At 34.4% G+C, this 15,118-nt stretch overlaps 2 protein-coding genes across 2 annotated transcripts; both read left to right on the forward strand.

Annotated features, from left to right (window-relative positions):
* Nucleotides 1–8,822: 8,822 nt before the first annotated feature.
* On the forward strand, nucleotides 8,823–9,623 carry LOC136067326 (splicing factor U2af large subunit A-like). Its single transcript, XM_065773010.1, has 2 exons — nucleotides 8,823–9,338; nucleotides 9,606–9,623. The coding sequence occupies exons 1-2, from the start codon at nucleotides 8,823–8,825 to the stop codon at nucleotides 9,621–9,623; spliced, it is 534 nt and encodes a 177-aa protein (XP_065629082.1).
* A 1,917-nt stretch (nucleotides 9,624–11,540) lies between these two features.
* LOC112013174 (zinc finger BED domain-containing protein RICESLEEPER 1-like) lies at nucleotides 11,541–14,619 on the forward strand. The gene is made up of 4 exons (XM_024045558.2): nucleotides 11,541–11,614; nucleotides 11,804–13,970; nucleotides 14,066–14,174; nucleotides 14,289–14,619. The coding sequence occupies exons 2-3, from the start codon at nucleotides 11,807–11,809 to the stop codon at nucleotides 14,161–14,163; spliced, it is 2,262 nt and encodes a 753-aa protein (XP_023901326.2). The 5' UTR covers nucleotides 11,541–11,614; nucleotides 11,804–11,806; the 3' UTR covers nucleotides 14,164–14,174; nucleotides 14,289–14,619.
* The last annotated feature ends 499 nt before the right edge of the window (nucleotides 14,620–15,118 follow it).

Here is a 15,118-nt window from a genome sequence, read left to right on the forward strand (position 1 = left end):
TGAGCGGCTGAGCCAATATTTAGCATGCTACATTTAACTTTGGGTCATTCCACGCAATTTAGGATTGGGTGAGTTACAATTAGGACTCTTTATGATTGTTAATATAATTAATATCTTACAGAATGAACACTCGATGTGGAATTCGGTACATGTTTGTGCATGACTTTCCTTATTCGAGGTCCAATTATTGTTTATTTGTTCCATTTCATGAGTCCTGGTGTTCAAAGTACACGAACCGTATGGCCTTCAAATCCGGGAACTATTTTTTAAAAAATTAAAATTTATTTGAGCTAAAAAGGGGTCCAAAGGACCAAAGCTTCGTGGACATTTCAAAAGAAAAACCCCCTTCTATATTATATAATCCTATTCAAACATTGTTATCATCAACGAGTTGTGGGTTTTTTTTTTTTTTTTTGGGATGAAAATTAAGTTATGAAAATTTTTAAGACCACATAAAACAGTATGGGCATGACTTCTGTCTAGTAACTCCAGTATATTGGATCAGTTGCGATCATGACACGTGTCCAAAAATAGATATGTGTCATGTTCGCAGTGGGTCCAGTGTTGTAGGACACTGGATAGAAGTCATATGCCGTAATTGACCACGTAATAGACAAGTGGAGGAAAAAATTGTAGGTTCATGTAAAAGTGATAAACAACTAATCACAATTTAACACGTAATATAATTGTGGCAAAAATTATGGCAGTTTATGTGCAGTAGAATTACTCCTCTTTTTTTTTTTTTTTTTTTTTTTGGGAGAATAAATGGCAGGTGTAGTAAAAAGTGCATAGATAAAATGATAAAGAATTTTTTTTAATCTCACAGAATCCGAAGTTGAGTAAATGGATTTTAGGATGTCTCTTTGTTAATAAAAGTTTCTCATAAAGAATTAAGGAATCACAACGAACGAGGAGCTATATAGCTTTCGGATTTGGGAGGCATCCATTTTAAAAAGATATAAACTGACTCTTGTTCAAGGATGGCAAAAAAAATTGAAAAAAGAAAAAAAGAAAAAAAAAAAAAAAAAAAAAAAAACTGAAAGCCAAGGTGCTCTATAACTAGAAGACAAATCATCTACAAAAGTTGGGAATTACAAGAGTTTCAGTAATCCAAATACAAGCTTTTCCTCAAGAGTGGAGCTATTCATTCTCACACTTCAAACCTATTGTTTACGATTGAGTCTTTTGGCTTAATATTGCAAAAAAAGTGAGTTTATTTGTAATATGAGAACGATTGGAAGTTATTGGAAAAATGAAGAAAGAAGCAAATTTTAGCAACATCCTTGCTAAAAATTCTAACAAAAAGTATGAGAGAGGAGAGAGAAATGATGTGATGGCTGGAGTGAGAAAAAATTTGAATTTTATTAATGAGGTTATCAAAATTGCTGCTGCCCAAATTTGGCTACCCAGATGAAGTGCCCGAAAGAGAGAAGTGCTTGAAAGAAAAAAAGCAATTGTGGCAACCAAGTTACTGAAATTGTAGGGGAGGAGAGAGAAAAAATTTAATAGGAATTGTGGCAATGAAGCTGTTGAAAATGAAGGAAAAAAAATTGTGGTAATGGAGTTGCCGAAAATTGGAGGAGTCAGTTAGGTCTATTTGTAATGTAAAAGCAAAACACAGATTGTTATTCTCCAAAAAGCAAAAAAAAAAAAAGTACATAGAATATATTCTTATTCATTCCCAGTAGAATCTATGTCGTGGATAGATTCTATTTTTGTATTTTTATTTCTCCTCATCGTTATAAAAAGCAGCATTAGTTTTTGCATCTCCTCACAGAAAGTGTTAACATTTCTGGTATTGTTTCACTTACTTCTGATTGTTCATTGTTTTATACTCTTCTGCTTTGCTCTAGTGTGCACAACTTAGGATTGTAAGTTTTGGGTTAATGTGAGTTTTTTGCTTTGCTTTATTAACTTACAGCTCTAGAAATTAACAGATTTGTTATTATTGTATAAATATATGCTTTGTAAATATTAGAAGCTAATGCATTGTAGAATATTATGTATTTGTTGTATTAGAGTTAATATTGTTTGTATGACTATGATTATGATTATGATTATTGTTGTTGTTGTTGTTATTCAAATTTTAGATTAATGAATTCTTTATGGCTAGGACAACAAGCATTTTAAGTTATATTTGAAATTTACCATAATAAATTGTAATAGTCAATATATATGAATTTGATTATTTTATAGTTGATAACATATAATCAGCCTGTGACATAGGTGCTTCTCAAAAAAAGAAAAAGAAAAAAAGACTATGACTTAGGCTAGAAATACTTTATTTTCAAACATCTTTTAAATGATGTCCACAAATAAATTGTATTATTGTGATCTTTTTATAATCATTTTTACTTTGTTATTATCAATTATTACATCTATTACTTGGACAAAATATATTGCATAATATGTTTGTTGGTTTATAATAAAGATATGTATGTGTATTATTATTATTTTTATTTAGTACAATAAATCATACATTTGTGTTTCTTTTTATTTTATTAAAGTTTAGTTGGTATAAAAATGTATTTTAAGTTTCTTGAATCTTTACTTTTTAGGGTGGTTATAGGTTGGAAAATAAAAATTAATTATATGCTTTTTAAATATCACATGCTAATATATTGTAAATATTGCATATGGTTATATTATAGTTAATACTAATTATTAATTGTGTGTATGATTATTTTTGCTAAAACTATTATTATTATTGTTATTAAAAATTTTGCTTCATAATTCCTTTATTTGAGTTTCTTTCAATTTCATTATGAACTACAAGCATTGTAAGTTATATTTAATATTTAGCAAAAAAAACTGTAGTAGTCACTATATATTAATTTTATTTTGTTTTTATTTGAGATTATATTTTTTTAGAAGATATTTATGATTATTTGATTGTGTTTTTTTGTTCTTCCTTTCTTTTCTTGCAAGTATCACTATATAATTCCTACATTCCTTCACTTTATATTGCAATTGTAGTAAGCTTCTCAGCCCCCAAAATTAATTGGAAATTATTTTCTTAGTTTGTAATCTTTTATATAGATGGTTTGTAAAAGATATACCTTCAGATATTTTAATTTTTTAATCTCAGTGTTTATATATTAAAGATATCGTGAGATTGCATCTTCACTTACACTATACTTTATATTATGTGTATGAATTTAAGAATACAATAATTAGGGTTGATTCCATTCCAATTATGAGCATGAGTATGATTAAGATTAAGATTAATTTCTTATATTCTATTTAATTTAGGGTTGACCAAGATCTTAATAGTACTTTATTGTCAATTCATTAATATCATAGAGGTTATCTTAGTCCAAAAAAAAGAAAAAGAAAAAAAGAAAGGGTAATTTAGTTTGATTTATAGACAATTTCCTACTAATATAAGTAATGGATGTTGTATGATTTAACTCATTGTAGCATTTAATGTAGGATATATTCAAAATGGAGCTTGGGCCATTAAATATTCAATGTTTAAATAGCTAGAGTTGAGAGAATTCTATTAAAGAGGATTGGTTCACTAATAATTTATTATTGTCCATCATACTAGTTAAAATTATTTTTTGTTTCTTTTTTTTTAAGTAACTGACCATAACATTAACATTTAGAAGGATCTGTTATGGGTTAAGTTAATTATTTTATGTAGTTCTTCATTTTGCTTCTTTTAAAACAAGACAGATTATAGTATTTTCATGCATCCATACGATAATAGATTAATATTTCTAGTATCATACAATTTTCATTATTATTATTATTATACCTAAAACTTAGATTTTTTCATTTATGAGCATATACTAGCCTCTTTTTTTTTTTTGTTTTTTTTTTTTTTGTTTGGGTTTTCTTATAGCATACATGTTTATTATAGGCTAACAAAGTAAGCATTTCTTTAAGGAAAATTTATGTTAGTTTTGAAATATATTTTTGCTATATGAAATTTTAGGCAAGAATTCATGGACAAATAATTTAAAACATATCATACAAATCAGTTCATGTTGCAAAACACATAATACAAAAACAAGATTTTCATGAACAAATAATTTATTAAAAACAAGATTTTCATGCTTAGCCATGTCCCTAAAACATATCAACATGAATATTATAAAAAGAAAAGTAACTACTTAAGAGATGTAACTTACCTTGTAAGAGATAAAGAATGAATAAATATTTGCAAGTGTTGTTCTTTGTAGTTGTTTGTAGAATGTATGACACGAATGAGTTGAAAATGGTTGATAAAATTATGAGAGGAGTAAGAGTAAAGAAGAAGGTTGATAGAATTTTTAGGGGAAAAAGAGTGGAGAATGAGAACCGTGGAAACTTCAGTAGCATTAGTGTTGTATAAATAGGATGCAAGTTTCATATAAGTTAAATTCTTAAATTTTAAACTGTATAAGTAGATACTCCAATTGACCAAATACAACACAACATAGACCAAGATGGGACACTTTGATACAAACAAATTACTTAACTATAAACATATATTCACTTTTACTTTTGTTTTGTTAGTGTGTTAGCAAAGAATCTCTGCAAAGAATCAAACACAAAAACCTTGTTTCTTTGTTTTTTTATTTATTTTTTACAGTGTGCATATTAATCATCTTTTTCTTCCGTAGTTTTCTCTCTTTGAGGGGGGTATGGATAGGTTATGCAATATATTCACATATTAGCACTAGCATAGAATAAGAATCTATGTTTTTTTTTTTTTTTGGGTTGAGAATTGTTAATGTACAAATTTTCAGGCCCTAATCTCATTAGTCCACTCACTAAAATACTCATACAAGCCCATAAACTACTTTGGGCCCCCACAAATATTTCCAACATACTACCCAAATATTTCCCCATGTTATTACACAACTTGGGCCTTCACAAATATTACCCAACTTGGGCTCCCACAAATACTTCCCATACAAGCCCCATAAATTATTTTGGGCCCACACAAATACTTATCATACCATTATCAAAATTAAGCCACAAAATTATGTCATCTCTATAAAAGCCCAAACTCATTTACCTTGTGGGCAAAACCCAAAAAGTTCAACAAAACTCTCTTACAAAACTCGTTGCTACATGGCACCTCTAAAGAACATTACTACATGGCACCCTAAAGTTCGTTGTTACATAACACCTCTAAAACCCGTTGTTACACAGTACCTCTAAAGCACATTACTACATGGCACCTCTAAAGTCCGTTGCTACATGACGCCCTAAAGCCTGTTGCTACACGACACCCCTAAAGTCCGTTGCTACATAGCAATATTTTTACAAAATCACAAACTATTTACACAAGCCCGAATATTATTTTGGCAACTTTTACAAAAAAGCTCAATATTATTTTGGCAACTTCTACAAAGAGCCCAATACTATTTAGCAATTATTTACAAAAAGTCTAATATTATTTTGGCAACTATTTACAAAAGCCCAATACTATTCTGGCAACTATTTACAAAAGACTTAATATTACTTTAGCAACATTTTATCAAAACCTGAAAACTATTGGGCAAACAATTATTCTACCAAAGCCCAAATATTATTTGACAAAAGAATTATATTATGCTCAAAGCCCAAAACAATCCTTTGGCAAAACATAATTTGATATACTAAATTCCTAACTCATGGAAACATAAAATTACCTATGACATATTACCCATATTTCAAAACAATTTCTTCTACAAAATTCATTGGAACTATGCTTATTTTTTCCATAAGAAACTCTAACTACAAAAGCCCATATATGTTATCCATGGGAAAAATATTCATTTTGTAGGAATGAACAAGCCCAAAGAAGCTCAACCAAGGCCCAGCCTAGACAGCCTAGCCCATGTGCAAATCTCATCAACTAAAGCTCACTTGAGTAACTAAAGTTGCTAGACTAGCCACTAGTCAAGTTTTAGCACAATTAAGCTAACATCTAGGGCCCACTACCATCATTTTCAGCTTGTCAAATCAGATCAGAAAGGGACACATGTCCAGCTGAGCTTACACCTTTCCTTGACTAGCTGATTTTCATGATTATTGATGTAAAATAAAGCTGTGTTGACAAGACATAAAGCTGTGAAGTTGCAGCCAGCCATTCTCTCTCTCTTCTCCAACACAATCAGTCAAGGAACAAGGAGTAGCCATGAACAAACCATGGAAGCTACTGGAATTACTTATAAACAGCTCATTACCATGCCAAAAAATGTACAATTTTTGGTTCATGAACCAAGCACATAAACCCTAATGGGGAAACTTAGGGAACTGTGGTTTGGAGGGCACTAAGGAGATTTCTAGCAGAGGGCTCCAAGATTGACATCTAGCTTGGGGTGACACAATCTACCCTAGGAAGTGTGGTGGGCCTTTTTTGTGTTTTAGGTTGGATTGCTCTTGCTATTCCACGACCTATGATCCTGGGGTTGGAGAGGCAGGACTGGCCTAATTGAAACACACCTTAGGCTAGCTTGTGAGCAAGTTAGGCCTTTCCTCTGCTGACGTGTTCTGGCAAGAACCTTGAACGTATCACTTGCTCACGGTAGGAAAGACTATTGTAAATGTTATAGCAGGAAACAAGATGCAGTAGGATAACTAAAACATTTTTTGCTAATAACAATAATACATGAATAACTCCATGAAGGAAGATATCACAGTATGATTACGAATGACAAGGTCATGACGAAGAAACACTAACAGTAAAATAGCAAGTTAGTTATTGATCAACCAAAACAAGAGAAAAGAAAATCCATCTACTAAGGGAATGGGCTTAGCAGATATAAGTCCAAAAAGGGGAACTAATCTCCAATGTGTGTAACCTCAAAGGTAGCTCTTGCTGTAGAAATTACACACTTTGGAAAAATGACTTAGATGGCTTAATCTTGAATTCCTTGTTCGTTAGAGAGTGGGCTATTGAGAGGGAGAGAAGTGGGTAGCCTATTAACGCATGTTTTTACATTTCTTTTTGATTTCCTGTATTCTTTCTTTCTTTCTTTCTCTCTTTGTTTGCTTTGTTTTCTATTCTTTCTTTCTTTCTATCTTTCTGTTTGCCGTTCTCCCCTTTTTCATTGTGCATGTCTATGGCCTTTTATACTGCTTGCCATGATAGGATTTGCCATTTTTACCCCTTAACCGCTTTTGGCCTGTTGTGGATATCCTTCCAGGACTACCCACTAGTTTGTTGGCTGCCCAGCCACCACCACTACATTGTGTTGGTTGTGCCACGCCTCATCCCTAGACAAAAGTGGTATTGTTTTGTCTCTTACCTCCCTTGACACTCCTATCCAGATAAGGGTTAAACCTCTCCCTTACCAACCTCTATAACATGCATCTAGTGATTCCATCTCATATTTATCTCTTTTGGGTGAGATGTCATGTGAAGTGAAAGGGCATTGACCTGGATCTGATTCCGTTGTCACAAAGACTATGAAAACGAAATCGGGTGATCACCGGGAAATCAGACATGGCATGGTGTTAAAACCACATAAAGCTCACAGGTCACAGATACTTTAAAACACATAGTTTATGTCTAGGTAATTTCAGAAAAACCTTAAATAATCTAACTTCCACAAAGTTTGTAAGGTTTTCAACTTCATTCTTGTCAAGAGATTTTCTATCAATTTCCCACATAACAAGACAAGATAAGCATCTTTAAATTTTATAATATACCATAAAATCCATGATTTCCTTGTCAAAGATTAAATAAAAGATGCTCATTTTTTTTCATATCAACAATTCATGCATTTCCCCAAATGCAATACCAAAATGATGCATTTTCATATATAATAGGGTCACAACACAACACTTTTAAAAAACATATATCCATATATAATTTTCCAAAATGTGTTTGACCCAAAAACAATAATTATGAAACATGGTTATTTTCCAAAAATCCCATTAAAAAGCTACTTACCTCACAACCACAAAGCCTAATTCTCCAAGCTCCAAGGAGATTAGCTAGAACCTAAACAATATCAAGTAACCCTACCACAACAAGTATAGAGCTTGGAATTGTATCTAGCTACAATTTAGGAATTGCCAAATAAGCACTTAATTAGGCAAGCCTAGTATTTAACCTCATCAATAATAATATATTCCACTTCCAAAGTTTCTCAACAAATTGATTCACAATGCATAAACTCCAATTTATAAAGTTAACCCATTTAACATCATCTCCAACATTATGAGCCCGAGTTTAAGGTACATTCCTTTCCTTTGCCTGCATCTTCATCGCCACATGTTGCCATGTGCTTTTTCTATCTTTTGAATGTTTATTTATTCCTTCTTCCTGCCTTAACACCTGCCTTTTATTTTATTTTATTTTATTTTTTTCAGGTTGATCTTGAGCTCCTTTCTTTTTAGGGATAATTACAATTTACCCACCTGTGGTTTGACCCGATTTCTATGTGCCTACCTGTGGTTTAAAGTTTGACACTTTGCCCACCTGTGATTTCCTCCGTTACTGAGCCGTAACCCACCTATCCTTCAGCCGTTACTCTAACACATGATATGTAAAAAACAAAAGCCTAAACGGATCAAAAGACTCCTTACATGAAGAACATACACAAATATGAAGAACATTAACCCAGCAAACTAATACAAATCAAATCAAGTAATATCATCCAACTTGCTCACCAAATTAACTTGCTCACCAAATTAAGATCCCAGATCCAAGGCAGTAAATTTATAATAAAAAAAAAAAAAAAAAAGCAGATTGCAACAGCACCCAAAAACAAAAAGTAATTTCCAAACCCCATTTCAAAAATCATACATTACAGCACAAAGAAAGAGCGAGAGACACACAGAGAAAGAGCGAGCGCGAGAGAGAGAGAGAGTGATCTGCAAAACTAAACCCAAGCATGGACCGCCTCTCGGAGAGAGACAGAAGAAGCAAGCGCACCAGAGACGATTGCGACCGAGACCACAAGCACCGATCGTCTCACCACCACCACTCTTCTTCTTCTTCTTCTTTTTCTCACCACCACCGATCTGGTCGAGAGCGCTCTCACGAGGATCGAGAAGGAAGCAGAGACCGCGATTCGAAGCGCGGGAACGAGAGGGAAGGGAGTAGAGAGAGGGACAGGACTAAGCATCGCGACGCGAAACGCGAGCTGTCCGATGATGAGGAGCTCGAGAGACTGTACGATAGGGATGGGTTCGTGGAGAGGCGGCATTCTTCATCGCACAAGAGGAAAGAGAGAGGCATGAGCGAGGAGAGAGGTGATGGAGCTGATAAAAGAGAAAGGCGCTTCAGACCCATTTCTGTACAGGTCCAAGACTCTGATTGCTCTAAAGTCTCCGTAGGCGACATTGTTTGCGCCTCCTTTGCTTTCCGTGAAGACAATGTTCGCTTCTATGACGCTCTTGTTGATGGGGTCTTCTTCTCTCTCTGTCTCTCTCTCTCTAGCTGGGATTGTTGTGTTTTGTGATTTTTTGAAATGGGGTTTGGGAATTACTTACGTTTTTTTTTAATGTATTTGGGTTTTTTAAGGAAAGTAATGGGATGGAATTCTGGCTATCAGTTTTTAATGATGAATGCTTGAAAAGTTAACTGAGATTGCTTTAATCTATGATTTTTGAAATGGGGTTTGGAAATTACTTTTTGTTTTTGGGTGCTGATGCAATCTGCTTTGTTTTTGTAGATTTACTGCCTTGGATAGGGGTGTCCAGCGACCCGTGACATCCGACCCGCCCGACCAAATCCGCCCGACCCGAAGGTCCACGGGTGAATCCGGTTGCATGCATTGGTCGGATACGGGTGCTGTTTTAAGAGGAACCGAATCTTCGGTTCGGGTTTCGGGTTACACAACAAAAAATCCGAATAACCCGACCCGACCGAATATTTGAGCAAATAAAGTAAAAATTTGAAAGTGCCGTTCAGCCTCTCCACTCAGCCTCAACCACTCACATCACATCTTCAGCTTTGGGCAGTGGGTAAGGTGCAGTCAGCTTTGGCACAAATACCCAATTTTAAATCCAGCCATTTATTCAAATCAATTTCAAATCAACGGCTACAATTAAACTTTAGTTACTTTACAGCCCTAGACTACAAGTACAGAAAATCCTAAACTCTACACAGCCCTAGCAATTAAAGATCAACGGTTACAATTTAGCTAAGGGACGGTGATAGATTTCATCACTCATTCACTTGGTCTCAGTGTCTCACCGTGATAGATTTCATCACTTGGTCTCAGGTCTTAGTGTGTCACACGGAATCTCTCTCTCACCGAATCAAGACCAACTGATTCACATCAACGGCCTCAATCTCACTTCAGTAACCACTCTCTCACCAAATCAACGGCCCTCATCTTAGACCTCCCTCACTCTAATCTCAATCTCATATCTCTCGGCCTACTCACTCTCACTCTCTCAGACAGTCAGACGTTCTCTCTCTCTCTCTCTCTCTTTCTCTCTCAAATCTCAATCTCAAATCCTCCTCACAACCTGAAATCTCTTCACCAAATCCCTCAAAACCTGAAATTTCTTCACCAAATCCTCAACTCTAAAGTCTAATCTCTGCAGTCTTCACCAATTTCATACGAAATCTCAAATCTTGAGCAATCTTCACTCTTTAAAAGCAATGAACAGAGCACTCTCTCAAACTCTCAGCTCTCCGTCTCCCTTTGCCTTTCTCTACTCCAACTCCAAGGTCCAAAGACTCCAAACCCTAGCTTCTCACTACAAGTTCTTCACACCTAGCCGCCGCCACCGCCGCCGCCACCACCACCAGCAGCCACTCCTCTTCCTGCCGTCGATCATATGGGCTGAACCTAGGTATGTGTTCTCCTTTTCTCAGTTCTCTTTTTTTCACTCTCTCATTGATTATATATTTATATATGCTAAGAAAATCTACTGTTAAAATGAAATAACCTCATAGTTTTATAATTTGAAGTTAGGGTTTCAAATTATAAAACTATGGGGTTATTTCATTTTAACAGTAGAAGCCTAAACCGTTTACTTTTTTTTTTTTGTTCTTTGTTCATTTCATCATTTGTTTGATTAATTTTGTTCATGTTTAAATTTTATTTAGGAATTGAAAGTTGTTTACGTGTGGGTTTTCAATCTTCAAACTTGAAATTAGCACACGATTTTTTAAGGTATGATTTTTGCTTCCCTTTTTTTTTTGTGTTCAAAGTTGGGATTTTGTTCCTTTTTTTTGTTAGAGACTTAGAGAGTTAGAGTTGATGCCTGTAACTTAAGCTGCTGTGGATGTGTTCAATGTTTTTGCTTTTATTATTTAGTAAAATTTATACTGTTAAAAATCAAATAAACTGTCAAGTTTCATAATTTGAAACACTAACTAAAAAAAATTGAAACCCTAACCATTTTACTTTTTTTGTTCTTTGTTTATTTGTTTGATTAATTCTGGTCTTATTTTAATTTTACTCAGGAATTGAAAGTTGTCCAAGTGGGGTTTTCAGCCTTCAAATTTAAAACCCCAACACCCCTGGTTTGTTAAAGGTATGATTCTTGTTTCCGTTTGTGTTTTGTTAGTATACTGTTTTATGTTAACCATTTTACTTTTTTTGTTCTTTGTTTATTTGTTTGATTAATTCTGGTATTATTTTAATTTTACTCAGGAATTGAAAGTTGTCCAAGTGGGGTTTTCAGCCTTCAAATTCAAAACCCCAACACCCCTGGTTTCTTAAAGGTATGATTCTTGTTTCCCTTTGTGTTTTGTTAGTATACTGTTTTATGTTAGAGTTTTATGTTTTATGTAGAATACTATTATCTGGATTCAAGTATTAAACATTTTCACCCTTTGTTTGTTTGATTATTATTATTAATTGTTGTTGTTCTAGTTTGCTAATTTGAGTAATTTCTATATTTGATTTTTTAGGTCATGGATTCCTCCACTAATGTTCCCTCTGTTTCTACACAAGCTGATGGTTCTACCGCTATGCAAGCTGATGGTTCTACTGCCGCCGAAGTTGATGGAGCTACTGCCACTGCCACTGCCACCCAAGAGGTTGCTGCTGCAACCCAAGTTGAAGCTACTGATGGTGAGTTGCCCCCAATTCCACCTAGTGTAGTGAGTAAGACTGGTAATGGTAGGAAAAAATCTTTAGCTTGGAATCATTTTGAAAAAGTTAAGGTAGATGAGGGTGTCACTATGGCTGTATGCAATTATTGTAAAAAATCATATCAGGCTAATAGTAAGAGTTGTGGTACTAGTAATTTGTTAGCTCATGTGACAATCTGTCCCAAGAACCCTAATAGAGAAGATAAAGGGCAGAAAACCTTAGCTTTTGAACCTAAAAATGATGGAGATGATGGGTTTAAACTTGTGTCAACAACTTTTTCTGTTGAGGCTTCTAGGAAGGCACTAGCTGAAATGATTATAATTGATGAGTTGCCTTTTAGGTGTGTTGAGGGGTATGGGTTTAAGAAATATGTAACCACCTTACAACCTAAGCTCCGTTTAAAAGATATTCCATCTCGTCAAACTGTGGCTAGAGATGTGATTGGAATTTATAATTGTGAGAGAGAGAAGCTAAGGAAATCCTTGAAGGGTTGTAGGGTGTGTCTAACTACAGATACATGGACTTCTATACAGAATTTGAATTATATGTGTCTCACAAGTCACTTTATTGATGATGATTGGAAGTTGCACAAGAGAATTTTAAATTTTTGTCAAGTTGAAGATCATAAGGGGGAGACAATAGGTAGAAAGATTGAGATGTCTTTGCGTGAGTGGGGTATTGATGGCATATTCACTTTGACAGTGGATAATGCTAGTTCCAATTTAACCACAATTAAATTTTTACAAAGGGTAACAAAAGATTGGAATGGGACTGTTTTAGGAAATGAGTATATGCACATGAGGTGTTGTGCCCATATCCTAAATCTCATTGTTGGGGAGGGTTTGAAAGAAATTGATGCATCTGTTGCTAGGGTGCGTGAAGCTGTGAAGTATGTGAAGTCCTCGCCCAATAGAAATCAAACTTTTAGGAATTTTATGGAGAGGTTAGGTATTGAGTCCAAGAGTCTTCTTTGTCTAGATGTACCTACTAGGTGGAACTCAACTTACCTTATGCTAGAAACTGCTGAAAAATTCGAGAAAGTATTTCTTAGGATGGACTTTGAAGATGATGGTTATTCATCATACTTTAGGAGCAAGGAGGATAGTGGTGGTTTGGGATCTCCTTGTATGAGTGATTTCCAAAATTGTAGGGCATTTGTGACTTTCTTGAGGCTTTTTTATAATGCAACAAAGAAGTTCTCCGGCTCTTTGTATGTTACCTCAAATGCCTTTTTTGATGAGATCTTTGTTATTCAGGAGAGTATTTCTCATTTAGTTAAATCCCAAAACACCCTCTTGAAAAACACTGCCACAAATATGCAAACTAAATTTGAGAAGTATTGGGGGGGAGGTGATAAAATTAATCCTCTTTTGTATGTGGCTGTGGTTCTTGATCCACGAAAAAAATTGAGGTTTTTGAAGTTTTCTTTTTCTGAGATTTATGGGAAAGAAGTGGGGAATGTGATGGTTGATGAGGTGAAAGATCTTTTGATGAAGTTGTATACTTTTTATTGTTCTGTTAATTCCCCAAATGTGCAAGAACCAAGTGGGAGTGAGAGGGCACAAATGGTGGGTGATGCAAGTGATCCATATGTGATGGTTCACTCTCGATATGAGCTTTTCTTAGAAGCTGAGCAATCTGTAGGTTGTAGTAATGAGGTTGACAAGTATTTGGCTGAAAATTGTGATGGTAGAAGGGATGTCAATTTTGAGGTATTGGGGTGGTGGAAGGACAATTCTAGTAGGTACCCAATGTTGTCCAAAGTGGCTAAGGATGTGCTGGCTGTACCAGTTTCGACTGTTGCATCTGAGTCAGCATTTAGCACCGGAGGCCGCATTGTTGATCCATTTCGAAGTTCTCTCTCTCCTCTCATGGTTCAAAACCTTGTATGTGCACAAAATTGGCTTCAAGCCACAGTACCAATTTCTTATCGCCAATCAAGGGATGAGGTTGAGGCATTGGAGGAGGAATTTCATGATTTAGGTAATATGTTTAAATTTAAGAACTTATATTCTGTCTCATGTTCTGATGTTCAAACAAAATTTAATATGTTGTATTTATTTCCTTTCCTTTTCTAGATTTAAATCAACAAACATCATCAAGTGCATCAGCAAGTACCAGCTCCAAATTGGGTTCTAGCTTAGGCAAACGACCCATAATTAGTGTTGAAGATTGATTACTGACTTGGTATGTTACTGCCTTTGGCCTCTTACTGTTATAATTTATAAACTTGCTATCCTTTATAAACTTGCTGTCCTTTAATAAGGTATTATTTGTTAAATATATTTTTGTCTTTTGTAGGCGGAATCACTTATTTTGTAAAGGAGGCTGCCTTTTGGGAACATTTTGGAAGCTTGTTTGTAAATTGCTTTTCTAACAATACTAGTCTTAATGCTTATAGAAAAGAAATCCTAGGAATCATATAGGTTTTCTTTTCTATTAGTTATAAGAGTATTTGTCATTTAATGCTTTGGGAAAGCTATTTTTTTTTGGACCTGTGGTATTTTATAATTTGTAATTAATTATATTGCTGGGAACATTGTATAGCCAGCAAGGTTATTGCCTTCTTATTATTTACTGCCTTGTGGAAACATTGAATTACTACTGCCTTTGTGTGGTTGGAAACATTGAATTACTACTGCCTTTGTGTGGTTGTTGGAAGTATACTTGTTTTGTGTATTGTTTTGCTATTTTGTTCAGGTTATTTGTTGTGTTAATTTTTGGGTAGTCAATGTGGCTGTTTAAGAAGTCACAGGTGGTGACTGGTGAAAATATGATTTTGTGTTGTGTTGTGCTCTTTAGTTTTTGTGGTTAATGTGTGGACTGGATGTTTAACAGATGTAAAAATAGGTGTTTTTTGTGCTGTTGTGGGATATGAAGTCCAGGATACTTAATGCTTAACAGGTGGTGAAAATAGGATTTTGTTTTACTTGTGTTGTCATGTGCTCTTTAGCTTTTGTGGTTAATGTGTGGACTGGATGCTTAACAGATGTAAAAATAGGTGTATTTTGTGTTGTTGTGCTTAACAGGTGGTTAAAATTGGCTTATTTTGTGACCTGGGAAGAGGATTTTTTTTTCAGCTAGTTTTTGTTCTTAAGGTCCAATATATTTATAAGTTAAGTAGCTTAATT

Source organism: Quercus suber, unplaced genomic scaffold, assembly GCF_002906115.3.
Source record: "Quercus suber isolate HL8 unplaced genomic scaffold, Cork oak 2.0 scaffold_67, whole genome shotgun sequence".
Lineage (NCBI taxonomy): Eukaryota > Viridiplantae > Streptophyta > Magnoliopsida > Fagales > Fagaceae > Quercus > Quercus suber.